At 32.2% G+C, this 27,833-nt stretch overlaps 3 protein-coding genes across 4 annotated transcripts; 2 read left to right on the top strand and 1 right to left on the bottom strand.

Moving 5' to 3' along the window:
- Window positions 1-36: 36 nt before the first annotated feature.
- On the top strand, window positions 37-15,300 carry LOC144852095 (ribosomal protein S6 kinase alpha-5-like). The gene is made up of 15 exons (XM_078709803.1): window positions 37-340; window positions 2,561-2,632; window positions 3,422-3,640; window positions 5,417-5,532; window positions 5,704-5,811; window positions 6,790-6,977; window positions 7,388-7,538; window positions 7,974-8,138; window positions 8,445-8,567; window positions 8,830-8,906; window positions 8,998-9,142; window positions 10,000-10,170; window positions 10,585-10,788; window positions 11,094-11,250; window positions 11,815-15,300. The coding sequence occupies exons 1-15, from the start codon at window positions 286-288 to the stop codon at window positions 12,456-12,458; spliced, it is 2,595 nt and encodes an 864-aa protein (XP_078565929.1). The 5' UTR covers window positions 37-285; the 3' UTR covers window positions 12,459-15,300.
- A 599-nt stretch (window positions 15,301-15,899) lies between these two features.
- On the bottom strand, window positions 15,900-17,014 carry LOC144852019 (prolyl-tRNA synthetase associated domain-containing protein 1-like). The gene is made up of 2 exons (XM_078709694.1): window positions 16,798-17,014; window positions 15,900-16,446 (listed from the first exon to the last, which is right to left on the bottom strand). Exons 1-2 carry the CDS (start codon window positions 16,894-16,896, stop codon window positions 15,997-15,999), a joined length of 549 nt encoding a protein of 182 aa, XP_078565820.1. The 5' UTR covers window positions 16,897-17,014; the 3' UTR covers window positions 15,900-15,996.
- A 168-nt stretch (window positions 17,015-17,182) lies between these two features.
- LOC144852849 (BRO1 domain-containing protein BROX-like) lies at window positions 17,183-26,533 on the top strand. 2 transcript variants are annotated; one of them, XM_078710869.1, is made up of 11 exons: window positions 17,183-17,335; window positions 17,878-18,177; window positions 18,368-18,466; window positions 18,746-18,818; window positions 18,992-19,097; window positions 20,327-20,502; window positions 20,847-20,928; window positions 21,284-21,434; window positions 21,675-21,834; window positions 23,664-23,735; window positions 24,451-26,533. In XM_078710869.1, the coding sequence occupies exons 1-11, from the start codon at window positions 17,235-17,237 to the stop codon at window positions 24,538-24,540; spliced, it is 1,410 nt and encodes a 469-aa protein (XP_078566995.1). In that variant the 5' UTR covers window positions 17,183-17,234; the 3' UTR covers window positions 24,541-26,533. The 2 variants fall into 2 exon arrangements, with proteins under 2 accessions (XP_078566995.1, XP_078566996.1); XM_078710870.1 differs by lacking the exon at window positions 23,664-23,735.
- Window positions 26,534-27,833: the final 1,300 nt, after the last annotated feature.

The raw sequence follows: 27,833 nt of genomic DNA, 5'->3' as shown, positions 1-27,833 counted from the left end.
ACTATTAAATGTTAGTGCTAGTTAATATTAGTTAATATTAAAATCCTGGATCTGCCCATGAAAGGTGACCTCTAGATTAAAATTTATTTTTATTACATAAATTTGGGATGGAAAAAAAAAATGCCCTCAGCATGCAGCTAATGAATATTCAGTGGGAAGTTAGTTACCTGGCTAGGAAGTTCATCAAGCGTATCTGACTTGACCGCAAAGTATGATACTCTAGAGCAGTTCCGTGTACAAATATCGGGAAAAATACCCGGGTTATAGTCACTATACCAACCCACGATGGCTCAGGAAATGGTAAATAGGACTAAGACTATAAAACATGAGCTAAAAAATGGTAAGATATGTGTTAATTTAGCTAGAATTAGCAAGATCAAAGATTTCATCTGCAGGTGGTGTCTGGGCTAACTAACCACAACCGAGAGCAGCAGTATAGCGAGGCATCATTGACCCCGAGTATGTTAACCAGCAGTAGGTCGCTGAAGGCTGGCCTAGGATAGTCGTAATGTATACGATGAAACTCGTTAAATTCCTCACTATTCCTTGCAGCTTTTTTCCAGAATATATTAGTATACTAATTCTAAAAACGTTGTACTTCTAAGAATAACTAATATTGTTGCTGTCATGCTGTAAATTAATTTTTTTTTTAGAACAGAGTTGAGTGTAATTTTAATAATTTACTAACTTGTGTATTATTATTAGTAAGTAGGCCTAGTGTTTTTATTGATTGTTTTATTATTTATATTAATTACAATGGCCAATATCTGTTTTCATCATATTCGTAACACTTTATAAATTAATAGTATATTATTATTATTATTTATTTTCAATTTAGTTATTATTGAACAATAATAAACTATTTTTATTGTATTTGTTTTTACAAATAGCTAAGTGGTTCTTCCTACAAACTATTTTATAAATATTGTACAATGTGCCGTTTAGTTAACTACTGATAAAATAAATGTAATATATAAATAATACTGCTTAATTTAGTATTAAGACTAATTTTGTAAAAGGATTTATTTTTATTATTGTTAATTAAATTTATTAATTTTTAAAATAAATTATGTTCTTCAAAGCCCTTTAAAAGAAAGGTGTTTAGTAATTAAACAACAGGACAGCTACATACAGTACTGTAGAATGATAACCTCTGTAAACAAGTATTGTGGCCCACCATACTCATCAATAAACTGCATTGTACATTTAACTGTACCATCAATTCAACACCTTTTTACCTTTTGTTTACAACTTTGTTCTATAAATCCTCCAGGATCTAAATTCACAAAAAGGTTTCCAAGTAAAACATGTTCTTATTAAATTGAAGTACAAAACAAAAAATTGTTAAAAGAATGTTCCAATATTAATTTTTAAAACCTTATTTAATATTAATTTGTCAAATGTAATTATAATTCTTAATTTATGTATAGTGGTTTAATAGTAATTTTAAATAACTAGATGGTTCGCTTGCTTTGCTCGCGTACCATCTAGGTCGTGCCCACAGATGGTTCTCGAATACACAGTAATTTCAATGTAAAAAAACTGGTTTTTTTTAAATGTACGTACTGCAGGACTATAATACATTGTCGTTTACAGAAACGAATAAATAGACACGATGATTTATGTAGTCAACTAAAATTAGCACCCTAGGAATTACTTCCGAAAGAGACACAAATTTTTGATTTGGACTCATTTAAACAAACCCAATATGTGTTTTGTATATAACATTAGGGTTGAGGGATGGGGAAGAGGGTACAAATTAGGAACAATTTTTAAATATATTCTTTATACGAAAGTACGAACCAACTGTATATACCATCGAGTAAAAATTCTAGAAGTAACATGCGATTTACCGAAGTTTTGCCCTTACGTAAATTTATATTAGAATCTTGAAGGGTTGCCGTACTCTCTAAATAAAGATTGAAATAAATTATATAATACAGTACTATAGTTATTAAACTATTAGTCTTCATTCATCCTTTGAAGGTCAATGAACTTAAACCATTTATACCTTTACTGTTTATTATATAATGATTTATATTAACTAGAACAGTCTATTTTCCTCCATTCGTTCCTCCTATTTCATATTTTTCGTTAAAACTAAGGTATATTATCATAACCATTGAAGCATGACCAAGCAATCTGTTATTTATAGACCTTGGAATATGATTATAGCCGTCATTAAAATACATATTGAGTGAGGGATGTTTCTTTGAGAATCCAACTGACCAACATTTAATTGTTCATAATATGGACAGCATATAAAGTGTAGCTTCTAGACTGTGTTTCAACTTAATATAATAATATTGGTAAAAGATAAATATTGGCACATACAGTATGGTGTTTATTTAATACGTATTTTCCAGACAACATTAGATACACTGACTGGTAAACTAACATGAAAAAAGCAAATTAAATACAGACTTGGGGCAAGTCTAATACAAAAGTCTAAGACAATGACTTGGGTGGGTGGGTGTATGATCATGAGAGAAATTAATAACGTACTGTATTATCCCCTTTTTGTTGCATAACTATAACATTTTTCTATTTTTTATTTTAGCTAATTACACAGATCACCCCGGGGGTGTTGATAGCACAGACTTTGAACTGCTTAAAGTTCTAGGAACCGGAGGTAAGTCATCATCATCATCAGTATATTTAAAAAAATATAAATGACATTAAATATTTGGAACCATAGGATATAACCATAGGATATAAACAATATACTATTACAATTGTCAATACAATTCCTGGATGATGGAAATATATGAAACCACCATGGAGGAATGATGATGGGGTACAATGCAGAGAATATAATGAACCCTGGGAATATTTTACACTCCTGGATATATCCACATACATAATGAGCTAGTAGCTGTCAAGACTGATAATCTCTACATACCCTGGATGCAATAAGAAGGTACATTTAGACATGATGAATGTGAATCATTAAGGCTGTTCCACTGGATTAAGACACTGCATAAATGGTGTGCAGTTTACACTATCAACGATGACTTTATGGAACATTTTTGATAACAAACAAATTAATATTTAATTTGTAATAAAAGTTGATAATTAATCAAATTCATTTTTAGTTTATAGCTTTTACCCAATTTACCACCTGCTCACTCACTGACAATATAATCATTAAACTAAACTCTTTATTAATTTTTCAATTCAAATCGTTTTGTGAACATTAGTGTAATACGAACATTAGTTTGATGAAACTGTACAAAATCAATAATAGTAATTAGTTTGTTTTAGCCATTTTAGGTAAAATAATTTATGTAATTATTACAATACTGTAAAAAACAGCTTGAACAAATTTGGAACAAATTTAGTGTTTGAAATATTGTTGTAATATATCTACTTATTATCTGAATAGTGTAAAAGAGACCATTAAACCAATCTATTTTTGCAGCATATGGAAAAGTATTCCTTGTACGTAAAGTGACCGGTAATGATCGTGGTCAGCTGTTTGCAATGAAAGTTCTAAAAAAGGCGAGCATTGTCCAGAAAGCAAAGACGGCAGAACATACGATGACTGAACGTCAAGTGTTGGAGGCGGTCAGAAGATGCCCCTTCCTGGTCACTCTACATTATGCTTTTCAGACAGACTCTAAACTTCATCTTATACTGGGTAAGATAATGCATACTAGAATTATCTACTGTTCGAGCTTGTATCAATATTTTCTTCTGAATACAAATATATTTATTTATTCCAATACCTCATATATTTTAATACTTAACGATTTGTAATTGTTTCTCTTTTCTTTTCACTGTCCTTCTCTTCTCTCCAACTAGGGCTACTTTTTTCTGGTTCCCATTTTTCTTTTTTTATTTTTGCTTGAATTTAAATAAAACATGGTATTCTGTATAGTAATATTCAATTTGCATACATACTATAATTGTTTTGTCAATGTTCAAAATCTGAAAATACTATTGTTGTCTGAATGTGTAATTCTTATACATGTCTACTCTAGATTTTGTGGTTTTTATAAGGAAGGTCAATTTCTACAAGTTAAAACATATCATGCACTTTGTTTCAGGTCATGGCATTATTGTAATTAGTTGCCAGGATGTCTTAAAATTTGATATTAATTACATGACATATACCTTGTCACCTTATATGTTAAGTTCATGATTTCATTAATTACAAATAGCCAAACAAATCACAGATCTACAACATATTGAATGTCCTGCAACTATCTTAATACATTAACTTTAATAACAAATTTCAATGTTTAAAATATGATTACTTTGGATTTTGTAATGCAATGTGTTGCTACAAATTACAGCATATTTTATATAAAATGTCCATAGTTAGAATTTGATTATTAATGAGATTTTTTAATATTCAAATGTTACTACAAATTACAATATAAATGTCCATATTTGGTTATTTTAGATATATATGTTCAATACTTCACTACATTTTTTTAGTACAATTTATAGTATGCTTAAAATATAATCATTTTTTACAAGCATACTTAGTCCCATATGTATTATATTTCATTCAGTCTTGATAGAAAATGTTTCATAATTCATATTTAAATATATTATTGGTGATTTTTATCGGTTTTTTATTGTGATTTTTTAAAACAAATTTAAGTTGATTCTTTGTGGAGTACATGACACTACTTGTGACTGTACCAACCTACTATTAATAAACATACAGTGCATTACTCATAGTGAATACTTAACAACTATACATGTTATGCTAGCTATTGCCAATACTAAACTATGACTCAATCTCTCTAAGGGCATTCACACTCTCTCTGCCTAGTATGTTCTTCTTATATTTCAATATACTGTACAACTAAGAATGTTTTGTTAAAAACAGAACTTTGCACTTTATATAGGGTTGTAAATAATAATAACTGCTGAAACAAGTTGTTGCCATAGTTTTCAGAAGTTGGAGTTCAAAATATTGGATGGGTTTGGTTGTCAATTATTATACAAGTACAGCAGGTGTCTTTCACAATGTGTCAGTTTATGATGGCCATTGTAAAATGATTTGAAAAAGAAGAAAAATGAAATAGATTTTTATGGAAAAAATATCTTGACCCTATCGTATTGACCCACAATAAATGCCAGATTTAGATTTAAACTTACAGTAATAATAATTAACTTTTAATAATATTATTATTGACATACAGTACTGTATCTTTGGGGCCCGGATTGGGGTTGGCTATAATGTTATACATACAGGTGTACATTCCTCATTCATCAGGAGGAGAGTGTCCCCTTAGTTAAAGTTCTACTGTATGTAATATATTAAGAGTTTAGCCTCAATTGAGTTATCTACGTTATCTAAAAAAGATTAATAGATAACATACTGTAGTGTCATATCCAATGTTATGCAACTTTAACTTAGTTTTATTTATTGATGTTGACTATTTTTTAACAATTACAGATTATGTAAATGGCGGCGAGTTGTTCACTCATCTTTATCAAAGGGAACACTTCACAGAGGCAGAGGTTAAGATATACATAGGGGAAGTTATTCTGGCTTTAGAACATTTGCACAAGGTAAGAATGTACTTAAACCGCCCCACCTCCTTAAGCATTACACCTCTTATCATGTTAGGCAATGTATTTGTTGACATATATCTCAACTATACAATAATTACCCACACCTTCTCATCCACTCACTCCTAATAAAGGGCATTAGCCTTAACTAACACATTTTATTTATTTTAGCTTGGCATAATATATCGGGATATTAAGTTGGAAAATATCTTATTGGATCAAGACGGCCATATTATCTTGACAGACTTTGGACTGAGTAAAGAATTTCTGCCTGATTCTGTAAGCTAAATTGAATGTTGATTCTTTTAAAGTTTAAGTTAAGACTTACAAGGATTATTGATTTAAGTTATTCTTTAATGTACCTAGGATGGTATAGATCATTATTGATTTATTGATCGATGTGTTAATTTGTTAGTTTGAAGTTAGTAAATAATTAAAAACGTATAAAGTGTCCTGTGTAATTGTTATCAAATTTGTAATCAAATTAATCTACATACTTTGTGTTGAAAATAGTACATATTAAATATTTTGAAGGGCAATATGTATTCTAGAAAACATAGTGTTACAACCATTCTTTCCCTGTCTTCTCATCTGCAAATGCAATTTAAAAACATTCATTTCATTTGTACATATCCAAAAGCAACTAGTATCTTTTTAATGAAGTATTGATATTGTACTAAATAAATGATGAATTTAGATCAATTCTAGTTTTCACAAGTATAAACTAAATTAATGATTTGACAGTGCATGACCTTCAGTCTGTAAGCACTGAATTTGAATTTTAATTATTAATAAAATCATTGATTTTTTAAGGTCATGTTGTAGTAAATGTCTTACATTATAAAATAATAGCTGTACTTAGCTTATATTAGTAGATACTCATGTTTGCATTTTAAATTTATAGTTGAAATATTTCAGATTCAGAAAATCTCCCAAACGCAGATCTATTTAAATTATATTTCATTATAAAATCCTTTACTGTACTAATGTTACAGTATGTAGTTTGTGGTACAAGACCTCTTTGAAGCTCACATTCAGAATATATCGTTTTATTTAAGTCAACTCTTCCAATACCAAACTCTCTCGGAATCTTCCTTAAAAGCAGACTTCTGTTAAATGCCCAAAAGTTCTCATTCTTTTTCATCATTAATACCACATTCATAATATGAGATTTTCTGGAAATCCTGACATACTATGGGCCAACCCAAGGGTGTGCAGTATTTGGAGAGTTGACTGAAATTATATTTGTTTCAACAGACTCACCGAGCATATTCGTTTTGTGGCACGATAGAGTACATGGCTCCAGAGGTTGTAAAGGGTGGAAGTGGTGGCCATGACAAAGCAGTTGACTGGTGGTCATTGGCTGTCCTTATGTATGAATTACTAACAGGGGCGTCACCCTTTACTGTCGACGGTGAAAGGAATTCACAATCTGAAATATCCAAGTAGGTTGATTTAATTTGTTTCAGAATAATTGGAATTATGTTCTGGTCATGTGACTTCTGTGAAAAGTAGAGCTATGACTCAGACGCCTTATTCCTGGTTTGCTTGGAAAATGTTGACTTGCACTAAGCCTGATGTAGGCTATCACCGGTTATGCTAGCTAAGCTAAACAGAGATAATAGAGAACATAAGTGTATCAGCTATGTAGAGCAGATAGTATTCTGGAAGACAATGTATTTCTGGTTAAATATCATAATTATTGTGTTTGTTTTTTTGGGGGGAGGGGAAGTGGAGAAAGTGAATATCTTTTTAATAAAATAGCTTCTTCAAAGTTTGATTTTACTTTTATTTTTCATGTTTAAGAAAAAACATTTAACTTTATATTTATTTATTTTATTTCTTGCTTATACAGGAGAATTTTAACAATTAATGCACCGATGCCAACTACATTTAGTAATGATGCAAAGGATCTTATAACCAAGCTGCTAGTCAAGAATCCAAGTCAACGTCTTGGTTCAGGTCCCACAGGTGCTGATGAAATCAAAACGCATCCATTTTTCAAGGTATAACAAACGCTAATTTGTAGCTTTTTTATTTCATACTCATCAAGCAGTAAGCAACTCACCAATTGCAGGATAGATAAACTATTTTTAAAACTAATTCTCATTTGAAGCTTAGTGAGTGAAGTTGAGTCATGAGTTACAACCCTGACACTAGGTCAGAATTGAACCCTGACATTAGGTCAGGATTGAACCCTGTACCTTGGGATTGGAAGCAAGCATGTTAAACACCAAGCTACAGCTCCACTACAGTTAAATCATGTTAAGCATCATTGTCATTTCGTATCACATGTCATGCATTATTATCTGCCATTTTAACAATTGAGGTACTATTGTATGTTCAGCTTTTTGTAAACTTGAGAAATTGGGCTGGTGAATACTATAAATGAATTTGCACTATCTATAACTCTTTTTGAATCTTTAAATTATATTTTTTAGGGATTGAATTGGTCAAAATTAATGGCAAGGAAGATTCCAGCTCCGTTCAAACCTGTCATCAGGAATAAAACGGATGTCAGTAATTTTGCGTCAGAGTTTACTGACATGGTGGTAGCTGAATCGCCAGCTGCTATACCTAACACAGCTGATTGCAGAGTGTTTAGAGTAAGTATTATCATAGTGTTTATCTAGTGATATCAAAATACAACTTGAAAATAAAAAGTGCTCCATTGATATTTTGCTGTAATATGGACAAAGGGAGAAACAGGAAAACCCTCAATATCACACATAAGGGCAAAACAATGGGATGGCATTGTGAAAAGTGATAAGGCCATGTTTTAATATTGTACATGGTGAAATTTGTCCAAACTTATTTCAATCATAGGTCTGTGGTCTGCCTATATTTTTGGGCTATGTTCTTGAAATTCATTACCAAAAGATAACTATGTTGCTGTCTTTCTTTTTTTTTAGGGATACTCATTCATAGCGCCCTCTATCTTGTTTACCGACAACGCTGTCACCGACAACCTTCTGTCTCCTCCCAATACAAATAAACCGACGGATTCTCAAATTAGCAATATATTGGCTTTGAAGGTATAGTATATAATTTCATTTGTGGACCTAAAGTAATTGTATTATCACAGGTGTTAAGCTCTGTCTACACTATCAAACTAGTTTGACAAAAATAGTGTCGTGTGCCCAAATATGGTAGTGATATGAATGACATTATCATGTACATAATTATATATGAGCACATCACATTTTGTTGTCACATAAAGTTTGATAGTGTAGACAAAGCTTTACCCCTGATAATTATGAATATAAAAATAGTTTACAATTCTTTTTTTTCAAATAGAATTCTCCATTTAATAAATTATACGAATTGGATTTGAAATCAGACGCACTTGGCGATGGAAGCTTTTCAGTTTGCAGGTAAATTTGATAAATAATAAAATATATTTTATTATTATTCATGTTTAAATAGAACAAATTATTTAATTCTTTTGTTTATATGATTTTATAGAAAATGCAAACATAGAAAAACTGGTCAGGAATATGCAGTGAAGATCGTGAGTAGGAGAATAGACTGTTCACAGGAACTGAAAACATTACAGTTATGTCAAGGCCATTCAAATATTATTAAATTACATGCAGAATTTAAAGATGAGGTAAAGGCATTAAAATTTGTCCACGTTTTTTGTGAGACATTAAAAAAAATGAATTACAGTATATATTTACTCAGTCTCCACCCACCATTTACCACCCTGTCTCCTTTGTTGTATTTCTTTTATTCCTGTCCACCCAGGCAGCACTTGCCAGTTCTTATGCTATGACTTTATCCAAATTCCTTCACTTGCACTGATGAAGGGCTAATGTTGCCCGAAAGCTCTGCTAACTTTACTGGCTGTTTTACTTTATCGTTTTGATTTGGCTTTTTGCTTTTTTTTCAGTGCTTATTTTATTTGTATCTCCATTGAGATCCAGCCACTGATACCCACAGCATTGTAATTTTTTCAGTGCTTATTTTATGTGTATCTCCATTGAGATTCAGCCACTGATACCCACAGCATTGTCATTTTTTCAGTGCTTATTTTATTTGTATCTCCATTGAGATCCAGCCACTGATACCCACAGCATTATAATTTTTTCAGTGCTTATTTTATTTGTATCTCCATTGAGATCCAGCCACTGATACCCACAGCATTGTAATTTTTTCAGTAATTGGATTTATATATTTGTTACTATATTACATGTATTATAATTGCGCTAAATTTGTATCCATTGTGGAAAAGAGGCCTTTAACAATCTTGGCTACAGGCTTGGGTAGAGAATAAAAATATCGCTGTTATCATGTAGATAAATGTATTTGTTGTTATTCTCTAAGAATGTGTGTTGGGTTTTTCCAGTTTTTAATGCTCAGTTCTCAGAAAATGATAAGCATACATACTGTGTAAACACTACTTGTTATTTCCTTCTAGTTCATGGATTTAAGTTTAGTTAATTTCATATTTGTATCTTGTTTTAGCTGCATACCTATATAATACTGGAAATATGCCAAGGTGGTGAGCTGTTAGATAGGATAAGAAGAAAAGAACAATTTGCAGAAGTCGAAGCAAGCTCTATCATGAGAAAATTAGTGTCAGCTGTGAGTTTTATGCACGACAAAGGAGTTGTACACAGGGATTTAAAACCAGAGGTATGTCAAATACAATTATGAATATGAGTGATTTGTACATATATTGAAAATTCAAGCAGTGAACTTTGACCTTTAAAATAGTATTTAAATTAACAGTGAAGCTTGGGTGTTTACCAAATGATATAACAGGGGAATTTCCACCAGACAACTGACTACAGTGTATCTATACACAATTGTGATTTGCAAGTTTATGTATAGTGAGCCCCCTATAATTGATATGCTGAGCCAAGATAAAACAGCTGTACCTAAAGATATCAGTATAAACAACATTCTGTTATTTATCAATTATCTCTATGTCCTCTGCATTGTATTCATAACAGCGCTATTTAATCTCTTGAAAAACTTGGAATTACCATGAAATAAAACAATCATAAATTTAACTTTAAATAAAATAATTTTCACATTTCTCAACAGAATATATTATTCAAAGATGATAGTGACGATGCGGAGTTAAAAATCATAGACTTCGGTTTTGCCCGTGTAACCAATTTCAACCAGCCATTGATGACGCCATGTTTTACATTATCTTATGCTGCACCAGAAGTCTTGCATCAAATATCACATAAAGATGAGGGATATGATGCCTCATGTGATATCTGGAGTCTAGGGGTTATTCTTGTAAGCTGTTTTGATGTTCTTTTAATGCTAAAAGTGCCCAAAAATAACTTTTCTTGACTAAAACGTAGTTCCAATTTTTTTTAAATGGGTTGTCAACTAATTGGTGATACAGTATTGCATAAAATCAACTGATTTGATTTTTCATAGACTCTCTCAAATGATGAAAAGGTCAATTTGCGGCACTGATGCATTGTTGGTTGTTTACTTGCATCACTTTCTGTTGATACATTACATCTAAGTCCCTTGTGTTGCATCCTAGTGGTCACTACTTGTTAACATTGGTTGATTTTCATCATTTTTCCTAGTATACAATGCTGTCAGGTCATGTGCCATTCCAGGCCAAGAGGAATAGTGGTGATAATAGTGCTGCTTCTATCATGATGAGGATAAAACAAGGAGACTTTAGCTTAGATGGTAAAGAATGGCAGTCTGTGTCTGAAGCTGCAAAGGATTTGATAAAAGGTAACCATACCACCATTCTAGGGGCTGTAGGGAGTACCCAGAGTAACATTCCAGATGCCCAGGTACCATTTTTAAATGGCTGTCCCAAGTACCATTTTTAAATGGCTGTCCCAAGTACCATTTTTATGGATTACTATTATTACAGATTTCCCATCCCAGGCACCATTTATATAGGCTGTAGTTGCCATTTCAGCCTCCTAGGGATAATTTTTATGTTACCATTTTAGATTCCCCAGGCACCATTTCTAGGGTCTGCAATTACCATTTTAGATTCCCCAGGCACCATTTCTAGGGTCTGCAGTTACCATTTTAGATTCCCCAGGCATCATTTCTAAGGTCTGCAGTTACCATTTTAGATTCCCCAGGCATCATTTCTAGGGTCTACAGTTACCATTTTAGATTCCCCAGGCATCATTTCTAGGGTCTGCAGTTACCATTTTAGATTCCTCAGGCACCATTTCTAGGGTCTGCAGCTACCATTGCATATGCTTTAGCACCAATCTGCAATGATGTTGCTTATTGTGGTCAGTTTGCTAATAATTGTGAAATCATTCATATTTTTAGGTTTACTAAATGTAGATTCTACAAGTCGCTTAACCATGGAAGAGCTTAGCAGAAATGAATGGATCCAGGGTGCACAGTACAGTACAACACCTCTGATGACCCCCGGTGTGCTCAACATATTTAGCACCAGTGTTAGGCCAAAAGTTAAAGAAACTCTCAAAGCTTTCCACAAAGCTCATCGAGAAGGATTCTTTCTAATGGATGTGTCGCACGCACCGTTAGCTAAACGTCGTAAAATGAAAAAAGATTCGTCAACGGAAACAAGAAGCAGCTCCAGCGAAAGTTCACATTCCCAGGGATCTTCGCAAGGAAATACGACCCCATATAAAAGTCCAAATCATAAGAGTGGTGATTATAGTGAGAGTTCAGTGACGACAACGTCAACGCATGTCAACCTTCCCTCGCCATACCCACATCTCAACCAATTAAAGCAAAGTTTTAGTACGGGTTCTGCTGGATTTTCACCCATCCTTGAATCTCCTACAGAAAGTAGTAGTTCAAGTCCTTCTAGGACAGCTGAGTACTCTGGTGAAAGTAAAAACCAAACGACGGACTTAAGTAATCAATCAGAATCTTCAGGGAAAGTAAAAGAAAATCGCAAAAGATCTTACCAGGTGATGGAAAATTCAATACAAAGTTCATGATAAGATTGAAAATTGGCTGACATCAAGAAGAGTGCAAATAAATTATGCAATACTTGGAATTTAATTATTACCAGTTATTTGAATTAATATGTTTTGTCACTCAAACAACTTATATCAAATGGAACCATGATATGGGTTTTGTGCTAAGCACAGTCAATCTGACAGATACTCAATTGGATGATGCTATGACATAGCGCTTTTGGAAGAAAGGTCCTCAGATGTGGTAATGTACCAGCTGATTTGCATGAGTAATTTCAGTTCAATTTCTCAATGAATCAGTAGGAAACAAAAGCGTGGTTATTGGATCTGTTATTAGGCTTGATCTGTCCAGGGAAGACCAAGACCACCCTGGTCTGTCTGGACTCCACGTTTTTTCTCTCTGAGCGGTGCGAGTAGATCTTTTGCGAGCAGTGTAAGGAGCTCATACGCTACCAGCGGAATAAGCCTATTGTGTTTTAATACAAGCTTGTACACATGTGAGCATTTTTGTTTAGCTCAGCTGTTACAAAGCGACTTTTTACATGAAGAATTGCTTCACAGAGTTTTAAAATTCCTAAAGACAACAATTGACTAGAGACGTTTTGCATCTAGTTGAATTGTTGACTAAAAACTGCCATAAATTTGTAGAGAATTATGTATTTTAATTATTCAACAAGTGATTAAGTTGTTGAAAGGAGATTTTTATTCAATTAATGGTTATTATTATTACTTTAAATCACATATATAAATGTACAGCAAATACTTTTTATAATAATTTTGTATAGAAATTTTAAAATTCTAACATTTACATTTATATATTATACTGTAGGCCAGTGTGTGTCTTAACATCAGCATAAGTTAACAGCCATCAGACTGCGTTGTTCTGGTGGTTGTAGAACAAGTCTTGTTGGATAAGGACTATAAACTGTAGGTCCAGTGTGCACAATTCAATTGTGTGCATTTTAAAAACTTGGTACGCCTTTATTTTAAGGGTGTACTATTGCTCACATTGGTGAGATTGATTGATGAGAGAGCCCTGGGAAGGAAAATGTAACTTGAACTAATACACAATAGGGAGATTTCGCTTTGTGGTGACCTGAGACCTGTATTTTTTCATTGGTCGCTTTGTGGTGACCTGAGACCTGTATTTTTTCATTGGTCAACACATAGAATCCACCAAAACTAGGTCATAGCAAATCAAAAGCAACCAGCTAACTTTTTGAAGTCAGTAAGTTGATACTGTATAAAGCGTCCTTCACACCTGCCCCAGTAAAATAACAGCGCAATTCCATGTATTGTTTTCACAACGCTGTACACACAATCTGGCATGAACCTGAACTGCGGCCAGAGTGTGAAAGCCTCTTAACTCTATTTAAACAAAATCAGACTGGAAATGTATTCCAGCATCAATCATCTTTGCTATGTTTGTACTTATTTGGTTTATTTATTTTTTTTTTTAATTAAAATTATTATCTTGCCAATTTATTAATAAATTTAATGGTGAATATTTATTTTTAAATAAACACACATCCACAATAATAAAGTTTACAGAAATATGAATTCAAATAACTACCGCATAAGAACCAAGGGATCTATAATTTGAAAATAAATTGGCTAATAAGGAGAGGTAGTTTTTTAAGAGGAGCATTTATTTTGATTGGGGTAAGGTAGATCGTAATTTGAAGGGGTGTTTTTACATGAACCATGACATAATTGGTTTCTTTTTAAAATCATTTTAAACTATACACATTAGTCTGAAGGCAAATTTGATCAGATAATCAGCAGCATAAACAACTTACTCTGTTTATGCGTGAACACTGCGAGGTGTTTGTGATTGTCGAATACGGCTTCACATATTTTTTAATTTATATATTATATATAAATTACACGAAACCAGTATACATTATTTTGTTTCAAAATTATAATAGAGAAAGTTTGAACACTGTGTGTTAAGCATAATGAATATTTTAATTGTCAAAATTAAATCTTATGTAAAGTTTTATTTTTTATTGTAAATTGAAAGAGTTAGAAAGATGAAATCATGATTAATATGATTACCATTAAATGTATGAGGTATTGGGTTTAATTAGTACAATACCAATGTTACAGTATAAAAACTGTATCTTTTTAATGCACACCAATAGTATTGAGGTCTATTAATGGTATACCGTAGTAATCCGAATAAACGCCCCGGGGCGTTTATTTTTTGTTAGTGTTTTTAGAAGGGCGTTTATTTGAGGGAGGCGTTTATTCGAGGGAAGTGTTTATTTTTTTGGGTGTAATATGGTAACATATGTATAATCAACAAATTCTCCCTAAAAATGAAAAAATAAAACACAATTAATATCAAGAGGTGATAAAATACAGTAAAAATTCTTCAAAATTGTACTTTGTCAATTGTAGATGATGGGAATTCTACTACAAATTAGAAATGTGTTATAATGCACCAATACATAATTATGTATATGCATGTGGCAGGCGTTTATTTGAGGAAAGAAATAAAGACCCCAGAGCATTTATCTGAGGGGGCGTTTATTCAAAATTATGTTGTGTGTGTGGTGGGAGCGTTTATTGGATGTAAGCATTTTTTCAAAGCAGGGCGTTTATTTGAATAAATACGGTAAAACATTTGTGGTACATATATCTATAGGCCTATATAAATTTAGATTTGTATATTGCACTCTATACAGTATATATATATAAATTCTGTACATTACTTTTGTATACCATGAATTATTTTTTATGTAAATATCCTGAATGGAAAAAAAGGAAACTTGAATAGGGCGGAATTTTTGATTTGATAATGAACTGAGTGTGTGACTAAGATTGATTCTAAGCCTACTTCTCTAAATAAATATTATTATATTTATTTTCTTGTCATGAATTTTAATTTTGCTAATGAACTTGTATTATTTACTGTATTTATTTATTTTTTATTCAATATATTATTTACAATGCAGAATGGTACAGTAAAACTACGATTTTATACTCTCCATTCAGTCTATTCAAAATGCAATATACCATGAATACCAATCCAGTAGCAAATACAGAATTTTTAATAGGAGAGGGGGAAGGCCTAAAAATGGTAAAATGAAGTACGGAACTAATGTCTTTTAAAGAAAATTGTACAATGTAACCTGTCCATTTAGTCTTAAGAGTTTACACCTTTCCCGGAGAAAACTAATTATTTTGACAGTTTATTTTTCGAGGATGGTCCATCCCAGGGCTGTAGGCAGATGAGGTGCTCACCTCGTGTGAAATTTTCAATTTTCACTACCCACCCCAATTTCCCAGCAGATATCCTCATATTTTATATTAATAATTATATTTAAAGCATCTCTTTTAACGTCTCACTACAACCTTGCATCCAGCCAAAGCTGATTGGGGACCCTCACAAATGCTTATGATGCATTTATAATAAATACAAAATACTGTAAAAAAACTGAGAACAATTTACAATAATCTGAATACAGTAGAATTTATTTTAAAAAAGGAGAATATTTTATATTCGTTGTAAGAACATTGTTGATATTATTTCATGAGTTCTTTTCTAAAGATTTTAGCAATCTGTGGGCTCTGTCATATCAACCACTATTGGTTCGTGTCCTGTAGCTTTTGCAAATTTAACAAAATCTGACGGCGTTATTGCCAATGTAGCGCTGTTAACCATTGGATGGAAATGTAGATGCTTATGTTTTCCTTCTTTCAAGAAATCTGCCTCAACTACCAACTTAACCTCGCCCTTTTTGTCGTTTAAAACGGCGAGTGGTGTCACACACCCCTGGCCAACTCCAACTTTTTCTTTCAGTACACTTTCATCTGCAAAGCGTATTCCTCCGGATACACCGAGTTTCTTGCTAAGTGTGTTAAAATTCACCGATTGGTAGTGATGCGCTGTTATCAACCAATGATTACGTTTCTTTTTGTCCCTTACAAAGAAGTTCTTGCTTACTGCGCCCTCTAGGTTCATTTTCTCCAAATATGGCATCATTTCATCTACAGTAAAAACCTGGAAATTAAAGGATTTTATTGTTAATAATAAAAACCACAAATTAATCGTAAAAAAAAATCCTTCACTATGGTGCGCAGACTTTTAATGTTCAGAAATGGTATGGGAGATCTCTACAAAATAAAATAAATTCTCTTTTGTTCATACAGTAGTCACCTAGGCCCTAGTGAGGATGGTTTGCCTTTGTAGGAAACTATACATTGTACTGTACATCAACTCTATCAACTATATTTATTATGAAATTATGAATATGAATGAGGTACAAGCTGGTGTTTCTACATCCTGGATCTGAATAAAAAACATAGGCCTAGCCTAGGCCTAGTGTAAATAAACAAATAAATAATTCCATACTTCTGGATGGTCATATGTTTTTGTTACAATTCCCTCCTTCTCTAAGAATGACATCAGTTCAGCTTGTCCACTGTGATCTGGATTACCTTCAGCGGCCATTGCAGGGGTTTTTTAAAATTAATATATTTGATAAATTACAAATAATTTACTACACTATTTAAATGTCTCCCTTGTTTTTGTTACGTGGAAATCCCGCTCGGGATCTTTTTCGCTCGAGTTTCACTGCAGAGGCAAATAAAATATACCATATTGGTAGGTTAAGCGTAGTACTACATACGTCTGTATGAAAGTCTACGCGAACCGTAATGTACAACAACTTTGTACATAGACTTTCATACAGACGTATTGTGGTTGTTGACAAACTAAACTTACCAATACCGTATATTTTATATACCTAATGTCCTCTGAGTCAACAATTGATGTAAATTTCTTATAAAATGGCTCATTGGTTTCATCGGAATCCTCTCAAAGCTTCGATTGTTTTAAGTTTTGATCTTGGAATTCAAGCGACTACTCCACTAGCAAGAAAGATATGCAAGTAGGCTCATGTCGTGGTTTTTATATAACCTACTACTAGGGCCTAGGCTAGGCCTAAAAATAAAAGTAAGGCTAGGCTAGGATAGGCCCTACAACCCCTACCATACCCTATCTAGCTAGGCCTAGCTAGAAGAGATGACATGCCATATGATGATGACTCATGATGTGTTATTTTTCAACAACACACTGCATAATGCTTTTACCTTGTTTGTTTTAGTAATTAGCCTACTAGAAAGCCTAGATTTATGGAGCTTGTTTTATTTTTAATTTAAATTATATTTATAGGCCTATCTATACTTTTGTAATATGTTTGTTTACAGTATATTAATTATGGATTCCTTTCATTTTTCATTCATATCATAAATATTTGTTATACAGTCTAGGGACCTTTGGCCTAATATAATCGGTACTACTACTGCACTTTCTTTCAATAAACAGGAGGTAGCTGAAGAGGAGAGCCTGCATTCCCCATTTTTTTATTTTTATGTAACTGTTTTCTTTAATATTGATTTATAATTCTTTGCTTTTTGATTCTTCTTTTAGTGAAACACGAGATGCTAGAGCTGCCCTTATGCAGCTTCTACCAGACCCAGGCAACGAGGTAACAACCATCCAAAATGCTACAGAAAAGTACCTATCCTTACTTGAAGGGTTTCTTGTTGCCCCTCAAGGCAGTTCACAAGCATCAGCTCCCCCACCACAACTAGAAGCTGCCCCTGAGGGTGAAATGAGCATGGAGGAAGAAGGTGCCATGAGTGAGCCTGGCGGGGGGTTTGACGGAGAAAGTAAACTAAGGCATGCATTTAGGATTAAGTGGTCCAACACATTGATATCAAAACTTGTGTAAGTTTTTTGTTGCATATATTTAAAACAAAATATTATGATTCATCATCATCATCTCCTTCGAATCCATCCATCCCTTTCCATCCATCCCTTTCCATCCATCCCCTTCATCTATCCCTCCCTTCCACCCATCCATCTTTTCCATTCCTTCTAAATTCTCATACAGTTAGTATTATTATTTTCTTTTCAGAGAACAAAACGATTTAGTGTTTGAGAAGATTAGTATTTTGTATAATGTTGCTCTATGGTATACTAAGCATGCAGCTAAACTTGCTGGAAGCAAGCAGGAGTAAGTCAGCATTTAATGTTTGCATCTATTTTACACATTACACATTACAATGCTGTATCAGTGGCTGGATCTCAATGAAGATAAATAAAACAGTTTAAAACAGCCAGAAAGAAATTGCAGACCTTTTGGGTAACACTAGCCCTTCCTTAGTGAAAGGCCAATTAAAATACCTGTACATACAAAGCAACTATTTTTAATGAATTACTTTATACAGGATTTTAAATCAGGACAACTAGCTTTAATGTAAGCTTGAACTTAAATGGCATTTTCTTTTTTAAGGGTTGAAGAAGATGAGGCTAAAGAAGTTCACAGAGCACTGCGAACTGCTGCTGGAATATTTAAGCATATAGAGGTATATTGACAACATTATTTTGTAATCAAAAACATTGAGAACCTGGGTGAAAAATACTAGAGAGCAAAAGGCAGCGTGGAAAAAACTGGTCACCCTACCACACAATGCCAAAGTTTTTAACAGCTCATTCCCTATATTCACAATTAACTCATCTTTTACCATGTTTTGTTTAGGAAAGCCTTGTACCACAATTAAAAGAAGAGGGTGTTGCCATTTCTGATCTGGATACCAGAATATTGAGTGCATATACTTTACAATGTACAGCTGAAGCCCAGGAAGGTATACTGTGATCATCATCATTTAACACAAGGGTTCTCAACAGTTGTCTATTGTAATTGGAAATTGCCTCGTGGGCAGATACAGTGTGGCTGGGGTACAGAGGATGAAACTCCCTGAAGCTTGTTGTATGAGTTTAGAGAATATTAATCAAATTGTTACAATTTTAAGCAAAAACTCTTTCTCATAAGAAATGCAATTGCAGGCCACCTGTTGAGAACCCTTCCGAAATTATTAATTTAATATTATTTGATGTATAGAGGTTATGGCCCAATGGTAAGGAAGCCTAGAAGGAAGTTGATACCTGCCATTTCTTTCTTTATTTTGTCAATTTAAGCCCAGATCAGTAAATGATTATTTTTCTCTAGGACCATGCATGTACAGTGCATGCATACAACATTATTACAATATATGCAATGAAAGAGACACATGAAAATACAGATAATCTTATGTCCTTGATCCTTTTAATTTTGAAAAGGTCCTAATCCTGCCTTAACAATATTGAATATAACAATAATAATGGGTTATTCTTAAATGCTATAGACTAGATACAATATTCAAATTAGTTATCTCTAAAAGAAAATTAAAATTGTTTTCTTGCAAGGATTCAGTAGGAGCCTAAGTAATCAAATGACTAGACTTCATTAATCAATGAATTTACAATAATTTATTGTGCAGAGTAGTTGGGGTTTTAAGTTTCAAGATTGGTTAGGGAAAATTAATGATAGAGATAGAGCAACACAGTAGAATGTGTCTCAGTTGTGCATTTGAATACAACTGTACTGAAATTGTATGCTTTTTCAAATAGATAACAAATATTGATTACATTCAACAAGAGTATTTTATCGCAGTAGCTTTATGCTAAATGTATCATTTTCATCCCAAACTAAAAATGAAATCATTATAATAATGGACTTATAACAGCTTAGAAACAACAGCCTTAATTTAATATCTATAACTCTCACTCCTGAGGATGATCGAATAATATTGATCGAAACGTTGAGTTCTTTCAGAACTACATACGTTGTGTGCCGCAAACTATATCTCAATATAATATCTGAAACCCTTATTGTATAAAACAAATGTTAATTTTTATAATCAAATATTTAAACGAAATGTACAATACAACAAATAGATATGTATTTACAAGACAGCCTAGTAGTATTATACGTAACCAGACCTAATACTAATATCATTTACCAAGATTTTAATTAATTCAATTTTTGTTACAGTAACCTTAGCGAGAGCGATTGAATTGGAACACAGTGCAAGTTTAATCTCGGCCCTTGCAAATGAAACTGCAAGATTGTTTCAAAAAGCGCGAGACTCACTTAAAAGTATAGAAGATCCGGCCGTCACGAAGTGGAGCCTTTATTTTAATCTTAAGTTCGCTTTTTATCTCTCATACGTAAGTATTATACTTGATATCTATTTGGCAATCTTTCTTTTAAATTATTAATTATTCTCCTTATATCCTTGCCATTTGATTGGCTAATTTTGTATCATGTGTTGTTCAGTATTAGTATTGCAAACAGTAAAGTACCGGGATAACCTCACCTTGTTCCACCTCATTAAATGCATTTCAAAATCAACTAAAGAAAATATTCTCCCCAGTCACTCCATAAACATGCAATATTATATAGCAAGGCAATACATTTTGTCTTTGGCTGGCTTACTTTTTTTCAGTTTTCTCAGACAATTACACAAAGTTGTAATATTGTGTAAGTGTAATATTATAATAAATTATTGTAGGCACATTGTTACAATTGTAAAGTGTTGCTGAATAAGGAAAAGTGTGGTGAAGCCATTCGTTCAGTCAAAGAAAGCGATACGTGTAAGTAAAATATTTAAATAATAATGAAAATTAAAGCACACACTAATTGACACTAAAATTACAATATAACCTAACCAGTAAAAGTTATATAAATTAGACCTACAGTGAAAATGAGCAATGTCATTTAGTGAACACCTTTCTTACTGTTACTAACATTTGTGAAACCTGAAGAATTTCTTGGTTACTGTAATGTGTACTTTTAGTGTATAATGTGATGTAAGCCTATTTTGTGTCTAGCTTACCTGGATAAACCAACATTGGCTTATTTATCTCTGAAAATAGCACTACAACTGAAATCAATCACCCCTATCAGACAATCTTGGATTGTTCAAATAGTTTATTTCTTTTCTTACAGTTTATGAAAAGTGTAAAATAGTGTGCGAAGAATATGCTAAAGCAAAAGGCCCGGGAACAATAGCAAAACCTGAACAACACTTGTTCTTTAGAAGGTTTGGTCCAGAGGTGAAAAGAACATTGGAAAAAGTTGAAAGAGAAAATTCATTCATGTAAGTAACCTTGTTTTAGACATCTCAAAGAAATAAGAATTTTAAAAAAAATGTAATAAATTGGTTTTAAATTTTATCGGTTATCTGTTGACTATAATAATGGAATAGTTTTAAGATTAAATGCCTAATGTAAAAATTGTTGATGCAAAATATTAACTAACATGTATTTTATGGATTGTGGGTAATGATGCTGCATTGTGGGAACATCTTTGATAATTCTGAAAACTTCTTTCTCTCTAGATTTTATCAGAAGATCCCAGAAGAAGTACCAGAGCTTGAATTAAAAGCTACTTATGGGCTAGCTAGTCCACAGGAGTATGCCCCTACAGGCCTAAACCAAAATTGGACTCCTCAAATCTACGATGGATTCCACATGTCTGCCAATTCTGCTCCTGCTCAGGTAATTTCTACACATTTTGCTGAAATCGTAAATTCACTACAGAATTGTCTCTCTCTCTCTTTTTACTGGAAATGCATGCAATGGTAAATTAATTGCTAACCATTTGGTGGTACTCACATTGTTTTAAAGGAAAAATACAGATATGAATGTCAGATTTAATATTTGGTAAAAAGTATATATATATATATATTAAACGAAGATAACATGAATTCTCTTAAAATGGTCAAATTCAAAATTTGTATAAATTCTGCTATAAAAAGCAGTCAAATTTGTTTCAGTAATTAGGTAGTTCAAATTATTTTCCCCAGAAATTAAATGCGAGCGCGCTACGCCAGAGCATCAAACGTTTTTCAAGGACGCTAAATAATGATACCGATCTTCAGTAAGATTGGTCGAGAAATTGGACGAGCAAAACTACTTCAGTATAGGTACAACCCATTTGACTAACCAGCAGTTAAATTTGTTTCAGTAATTAAGTATTTCAAACTGATTTTTCCCAGAAAATTAAATGGGACTTGTTTTAATGGAAAAAGCGCATGTTGAAAATTGGCCTTTTGTTTGATGGCCTGAAAGAGATTTTGAAGACTTCGGAACGGTAGATAAATGTGAAATGATATTAATAGACAAAGCTTTCTACTAATGCAAGTAATAAGCGTCTTTTTTTGAAAGTCAGTTTTATTTTTAAATCTTGTCATGATAAACAATAAAAGCACTTGTTCCTCAATCACAACTTTACTTTAGCTTATAGAGTATTGTACTTTACTATTAAACAATACATCTCACATAACATCAGCCCAATTGACCTTACAACTTCATTTATGAAAACAAAACTGCTTTTAAATTTTTATTCCACTTAAGGTGAGTTTTGGCATCAGAATTGTTTGTATGTAGAAGTAATTAATATATTAATTCCTAATAGCAGCACTTTGGGTCAAATGAATGTTTTTGTCATTGAACTGAGCATTGAATAAAATGCTGGAAAATTGGGTTAATTAACCTATTGATACGAAGTATAATGGTATAATTGTTTATAATGTCTCGCTTAATAGAGGCATTTTTGTAATAGGTTAATTTACTAAATGGGTATTGGCATTAAAAAGTTAATTTGCTCATTTTGGGAATTCTTTGATTTACCGGTATTTGCTATATGCTAGGTTACTTCAAACAAGCACCAAATAACAACAAGTTGCTTCAACCTGTTTGTCTCTCAGTCATTTGAGTCTTCCGCTAGCGTACTAAAGGTTACAATCTTTAAGAGGTTTTATTTTAAATCCTTCCTAAGCTTGTTCCAGATTAGATCTAGTTCAAAAATATCTTTGCAAGTAAGACTTAGTTAATTAGACTTTGAAAACAAGCCTTATTGCTAGTCACAGGAATTTAGCAGTACTGACCATTTCAAATAATAATATACTGTATTCATGTGAGCCTAGCTGATGATATACTATTATACTACTACTACTTCCACAGGAGAGACATTCAAGCCAGCAGTCTGAAGAGAAAACAACATGACATGTGAGAGAGGCATAACACATATTGTTGGCTTACTAATATTTATTAAAAATGGTACTGGTCTAATCATATTCACTAATGTATAAGGTGTGCAAGGCATTAATACATTTCTTAGTGTACTATAAAGGTCAACAATTTGTTAGCTAGGGCTACTAAATTGCTGGAATTCTCACTCTTGGCTGTTCACACCAGATCCAATTTTGTTTCAAACCAAATTGATGTTCTAAAGCCTTTAGGAGGAGAGAAATATGATAGCATTGTATAAATTCATAATGCTGTCAATTTCTTGTGGATTAATGTTTTTGGTATTCCATTTACAGACTCAAAACGCTGAGGATGAATTCCCTTATGTAAATTTATTTAATAATTTTCTAGAATTTTTTGGTTTTTCGGTAAGTAAAGAGAAACATGTTGGTATTGGGATATGTATATGAGAGATTAGTACAATTTGTATTATTAACCCCAAGCTGCTAATTATACTGTAGAGATTAGGCTAGTGTTTAATCTTAATTCTAATTAATCAAAAAGTTTATTATCATTAACCAACATGTTTTTTTCTGTTCTGTAAGTTGTACTATTATGGTTGTTCTTCTCTGAACAATACACTTATAAAATGTTTGTTCTCTACTATCTATTCTACTTTGGTCATGTGATCTACGTACACTAATCAGGTTACAGAACACTTTACAACAACAAAAGAAGACTAATTTGATGGATTTATTGATGTTTAACTTTTTTACTTATTATACTCTGTAAAAATAATTTGGGGTGTAGTAATATTTCAGTATAAAGTAGAGAGTACAACCCCTATTAAAGGGACATCTTTGGGACCCAAACAAAGTTTAAAAGAGTGGTTCTGCTGTAGTAACAAAATGATACTGTTAACACAAGTAAAGAACTAATGTCAGTGTTTATGTGCTCACCTTTGAATTACAGGTTCTTGGGTTCTAATCCTGTATGAGTCTTTTTTCATCCAATACTATTATTTTCAAGTTTCAAAACTTAGAATGTCTTTAGTGTATGTGTCAAGTGCTCAAGAGCTCATTTTTTTCTTTTAATTATCACTTTTTATTATATTAACAATTTACTTATTTGTTTTTCTTTTAGAAGGATGAGAGTGTTACTCCTATAAAAGAAAAGGACATCAAACCAACGGATAAGGATCCTAAAAACAACAGTGGCTGTATCGTCTCTTAAATCATCAACATCTTCATCACCACCAAAGTTTCACCACACTAGATAACAGCCCTATCATCACTACCATTATCACTGTCATCCCAACCCTTATCAATGCCTCATCACCCTTATCAATGCCTCATCACCCTTATCAATGCCTCTTATCACCAGCCTCATCTCATTCTTATCACCACCATCATTGTAGGGTGAATTTCAAGTTTGTCCGATGTTGGTTCAAGACGTATCTTTTACCATTTTCAGCAATTTAAACTGAACAGAGTACCAAAATTCAATATAATAATAAAGTTATGTAAATATATTGATGATATAAATTAGTTTAATAAGGTAATTATATAAAATGAGTGGTACACTAAGAATTTATTATATTAAAGATTTATTTATTTAAAAAAAAAATTATAATCATGACCTGTATATAGTTTATTTTAAGTAGCAGGGGTAGACTCATATTTAGATAATAAGAAGCTTAACATATGATAAAACTAAACTGTTTTGTTCAGACCTTAAATGGCAAAAGCAGAATATTTGTTTCTAAATAGAAGAATTAGGAACAGGATAGTACATTTAGGCACCACAATAGGGGTAAGTTATTTAAACAACTTTTTATCAGAAACTGTGTAAATATTTAACAGAATGGTGTTTTTCTTATAACTTGTAAAAATAAATAAATAACTATAATAGATTTACCTATTATAGATTCTATTTATAGTTTATGATATGTATTCATCAAATATAGAATTATTGTAATATATAATGATAAACAGGCCACTAATACTAATTACTAGATGACTACTAATTATCTAGTATATCCTGTGTTTAAAACTGTTGTTTTTGGTTTTGGTTAGAGCCTATAAGCTGTCACTATAAATATATAATTGAAATGTTAGAACTCTACAGAGGCAGGACCAGGGTTTTTTTTTAATGGAGGAGTGCTAAGATATAGACCTTGTGTAATAATAATAGACAGTTAAAAATAGACATCAAAATAGTTACTTATTAATATTTTAGCTCTCAAAGGCGGATCACGTACCTTAGAGCCACCCCACTGGATTTTCCCTTACTCTATTCCCATCTTTTTTCTAAACCAGGAGCTTTACATCTATACCGGAGGACGTGCTTCATAAAGTTAGCATGTGTCAACTATTAGAATGATTTTAACTTGGAATTAGATGTTACTCCAGTTCTAAGAAAACTAGTAATTCTTAACATATTTATATAATTAAAGACAGGCTAATTTAAATTAATTTAAGAAGCAACAATAACTTGATTGTTCTTCAATGAATAAATAAAAAGCTACAAATTTGAAATTTTTTTAATGAAATTACAATAACAATAGATGCACTGATTAGGTTTAAATAATATACAATAGGACTTACGCCAAATGACATTAAAATATTGATTGCAATATTATTTGGAATCATATTATTATTATTATTGTTTAGTTATACAAGGGCTAAAATAGAACATTGTTTATAACTTTCTTAAATAAATTTTAACAAAAAAGTAACAATTCAATAAATAGCATGTGTCACATTTATTTGAATATTGCTATTTTATTATGATTGAAATATAATAATGACCATATCATAACTTTCGTTATTGTCAACATGATCACATTTTATCAACATTACACAATCAACACCTCTCTATTGCCACCAACTTTTGTTTCATGTACTGTACATTATAACATGTTTTATATAAAAAAATGTTATTAACCAATAATTGTGGTTACTCGCATCCGCATTGATCATTTAATTTGGAAAAAAAATAAACAATGTTGAATGCCCTAGTGTTGGCCTACATGCGTCAATAAAATCCTGCGTCATATTTTGTTAAACTGTTTATATCTACATTGTTCAATCATGCTAGAGCATGTGTTAATGTATCATTCCTATGACATTTAATAATTGTTATGAATCAAAACATTATTAATAGCACATCTTAAATCCACATAATTTCCCATGTGATATCATTCTTGTTTGTAGTTTCATTTAATTTAGTAATAATTATAACTTTTTGCAAAATAATTTTTTTTATAAAATTGAAATTTATTACATTAAATGTTCATATCTTCAAATAAGAATTTCACACAAATAAAATGTTTTAAAGCTGTTAAAAACCAGAAATAAACAATCACATTGTCATGCGAGTATTATTTGTTTAAATTTTAACCAGGAACGAAGAGAATAGGTAACCAAAAGGCAATAATTGGTCAACCCTTTAAAACGATTAAAAATGAAATTCATTGACTTTGTATCCGGGCTAAACAAACGTGATGTCGTTGAACATTCACATCGATATTCAACAACCTGACCGTAATTGATAAATCTAGGTCGTATAAAACTGAGGCATTCATTGCAAGACAATGACGTGTTAAGAGTTGAATAAAACTGATGTACTGAGTTTAACCCACGCCTCTGAATATTGCTGTCGGCGCCTCAACATGATTATACAATGAATGAGTGAGGTATCTGCAAGCTTAAGAAAATAAATGTCAAAATGTTACAAGTTATAAATGTTTTCAAAAGTAGATTGTCACAATCTATCCGGTAGCATTTCTTATGATTTTTTTTTTGCGAAAACGGTGTTCAGTACGGTGTACAAAACAGACCACTAAGTAAGTTGGTAGAAAACGCAAAAAGAAACTAAATCTCCATGGCTAATAAAGGCTGTGTTCCCCTTTTTACTCAGTAGTAGAAGCATGTGAAGATAAAATGTAATGTAATGACGTGTTCCCATACAGCTATGAAACCATCCTTTAAAATCTCATAAAATTTAGGCAATAAGTTTTAGAGTAATCCTGCTAACTAAAAAATATGGAAAGAAATACACACACAAACACAAGTGATCGACCTCATGACCTCTAGCCATTCTGGCGGAGATTGAATTATCAATAATTATTGAGAAAAAAATGTGTTTGAATCTGAAAGCTCTAAAACTAACAATTGAAATCCATTTGAATTAATAATCACATGTCAATTAGCATTAAGTTTTAATGGTGATTGATCATGGCACATGAAAATAAACAAATGATTGAGAATAAATGAGTTACTATAAGCAAATAAAGAAGAACCAACTAATAGAATCAACTTGATACAACAGCTGTATTATGTCTAGCGAAAATCAACAGCGTGCAGTATCATGTCTTCTAACAGCGAACTTATCCCATATGGGATTGTACAGCGTCTCTTGATCGTATATATACAGTAGCCTCTTTTTCAAAGTGGTGTGTTTCTGCTCCTCTGTCAGCCAGTTTGGTTGATACATGATTTAACTTTCCAATTCATAGACAATAG

Source organism: Antedon bifida, chromosome 9 (assembly GCF_963402885.1).
Source record: "Antedon bifida chromosome 9, ecAntBifi1.1, whole genome shotgun sequence".
NCBI classification, from domain to species: Eukaryota; Metazoa; Echinodermata; class Crinoidea; order Comatulida; family Antedonidae; genus Antedon; species Antedon bifida.
This window is presented reverse-complemented; position numbering and strand designations above follow the sequence as displayed.

What these genes read in the sequence shown, in the direction of transcription:
- LOC144852095 (XM_078709803.1), top strand. Translation starts at nt 286, where the DNA reads ATGGCTCAGGAAATGGTAAATAGGACTAAGACTATAAAACATGAGCTA. An exon ending in TCACAATCTGAAATATCCAA is followed by an intron (nt 6,978 to 7,387) that starts GTAGGTTGATTT and finishes TTGCTTATACAG; the next exon opens with GAGAATTTTAACAATTAATG. An exon ending in GCAATATATTGGCTTTGAAG is followed by an intron (nt 8,568 to 8,829) that starts GTATAGTATATA and finishes TTTTTCAAATAG; the next exon opens with AATTCTCCATTTAATAAATT.
- LOC144852019 (XM_078709694.1), bottom strand. Translation starts at nt 16,896, where the DNA reads ATGGCCGCTGAAGGTAATCCAGATCACAGTGGACAAGCTGAACTGATG. An exon ending in AAACATATGACCATCCAGAA is followed by an intron (nt 16,447 to 16,797) that starts GTATGGAATTAT and finishes TTTAATTTCCAG; the next exon opens with GTTTTTACTGTAGATGAAAT.
- LOC144852849 (XM_078710869.1), top strand. Translation starts at nt 17,235, where the DNA reads ATGGCTCATTGGTTTCATCGGAATCCTCTCAAAGCTTCGATTGTTTTA. An exon ending in CTTGCTGGAAGCAAGCAGGA is followed by an intron (nt 18,467 to 18,745) that starts GTAAGTCAGCAT and finishes TTCTTTTTTAAG; the next exon opens with GGTTGAAGAAGATGAGGCTA. An exon ending in GAATATTTAAGCATATAGAG is followed by an intron (nt 18,819 to 18,991) that starts GTATATTGACAA and finishes TGTTTTGTTTAG; the next exon opens with GAAAGCCTTGTACCACAATT.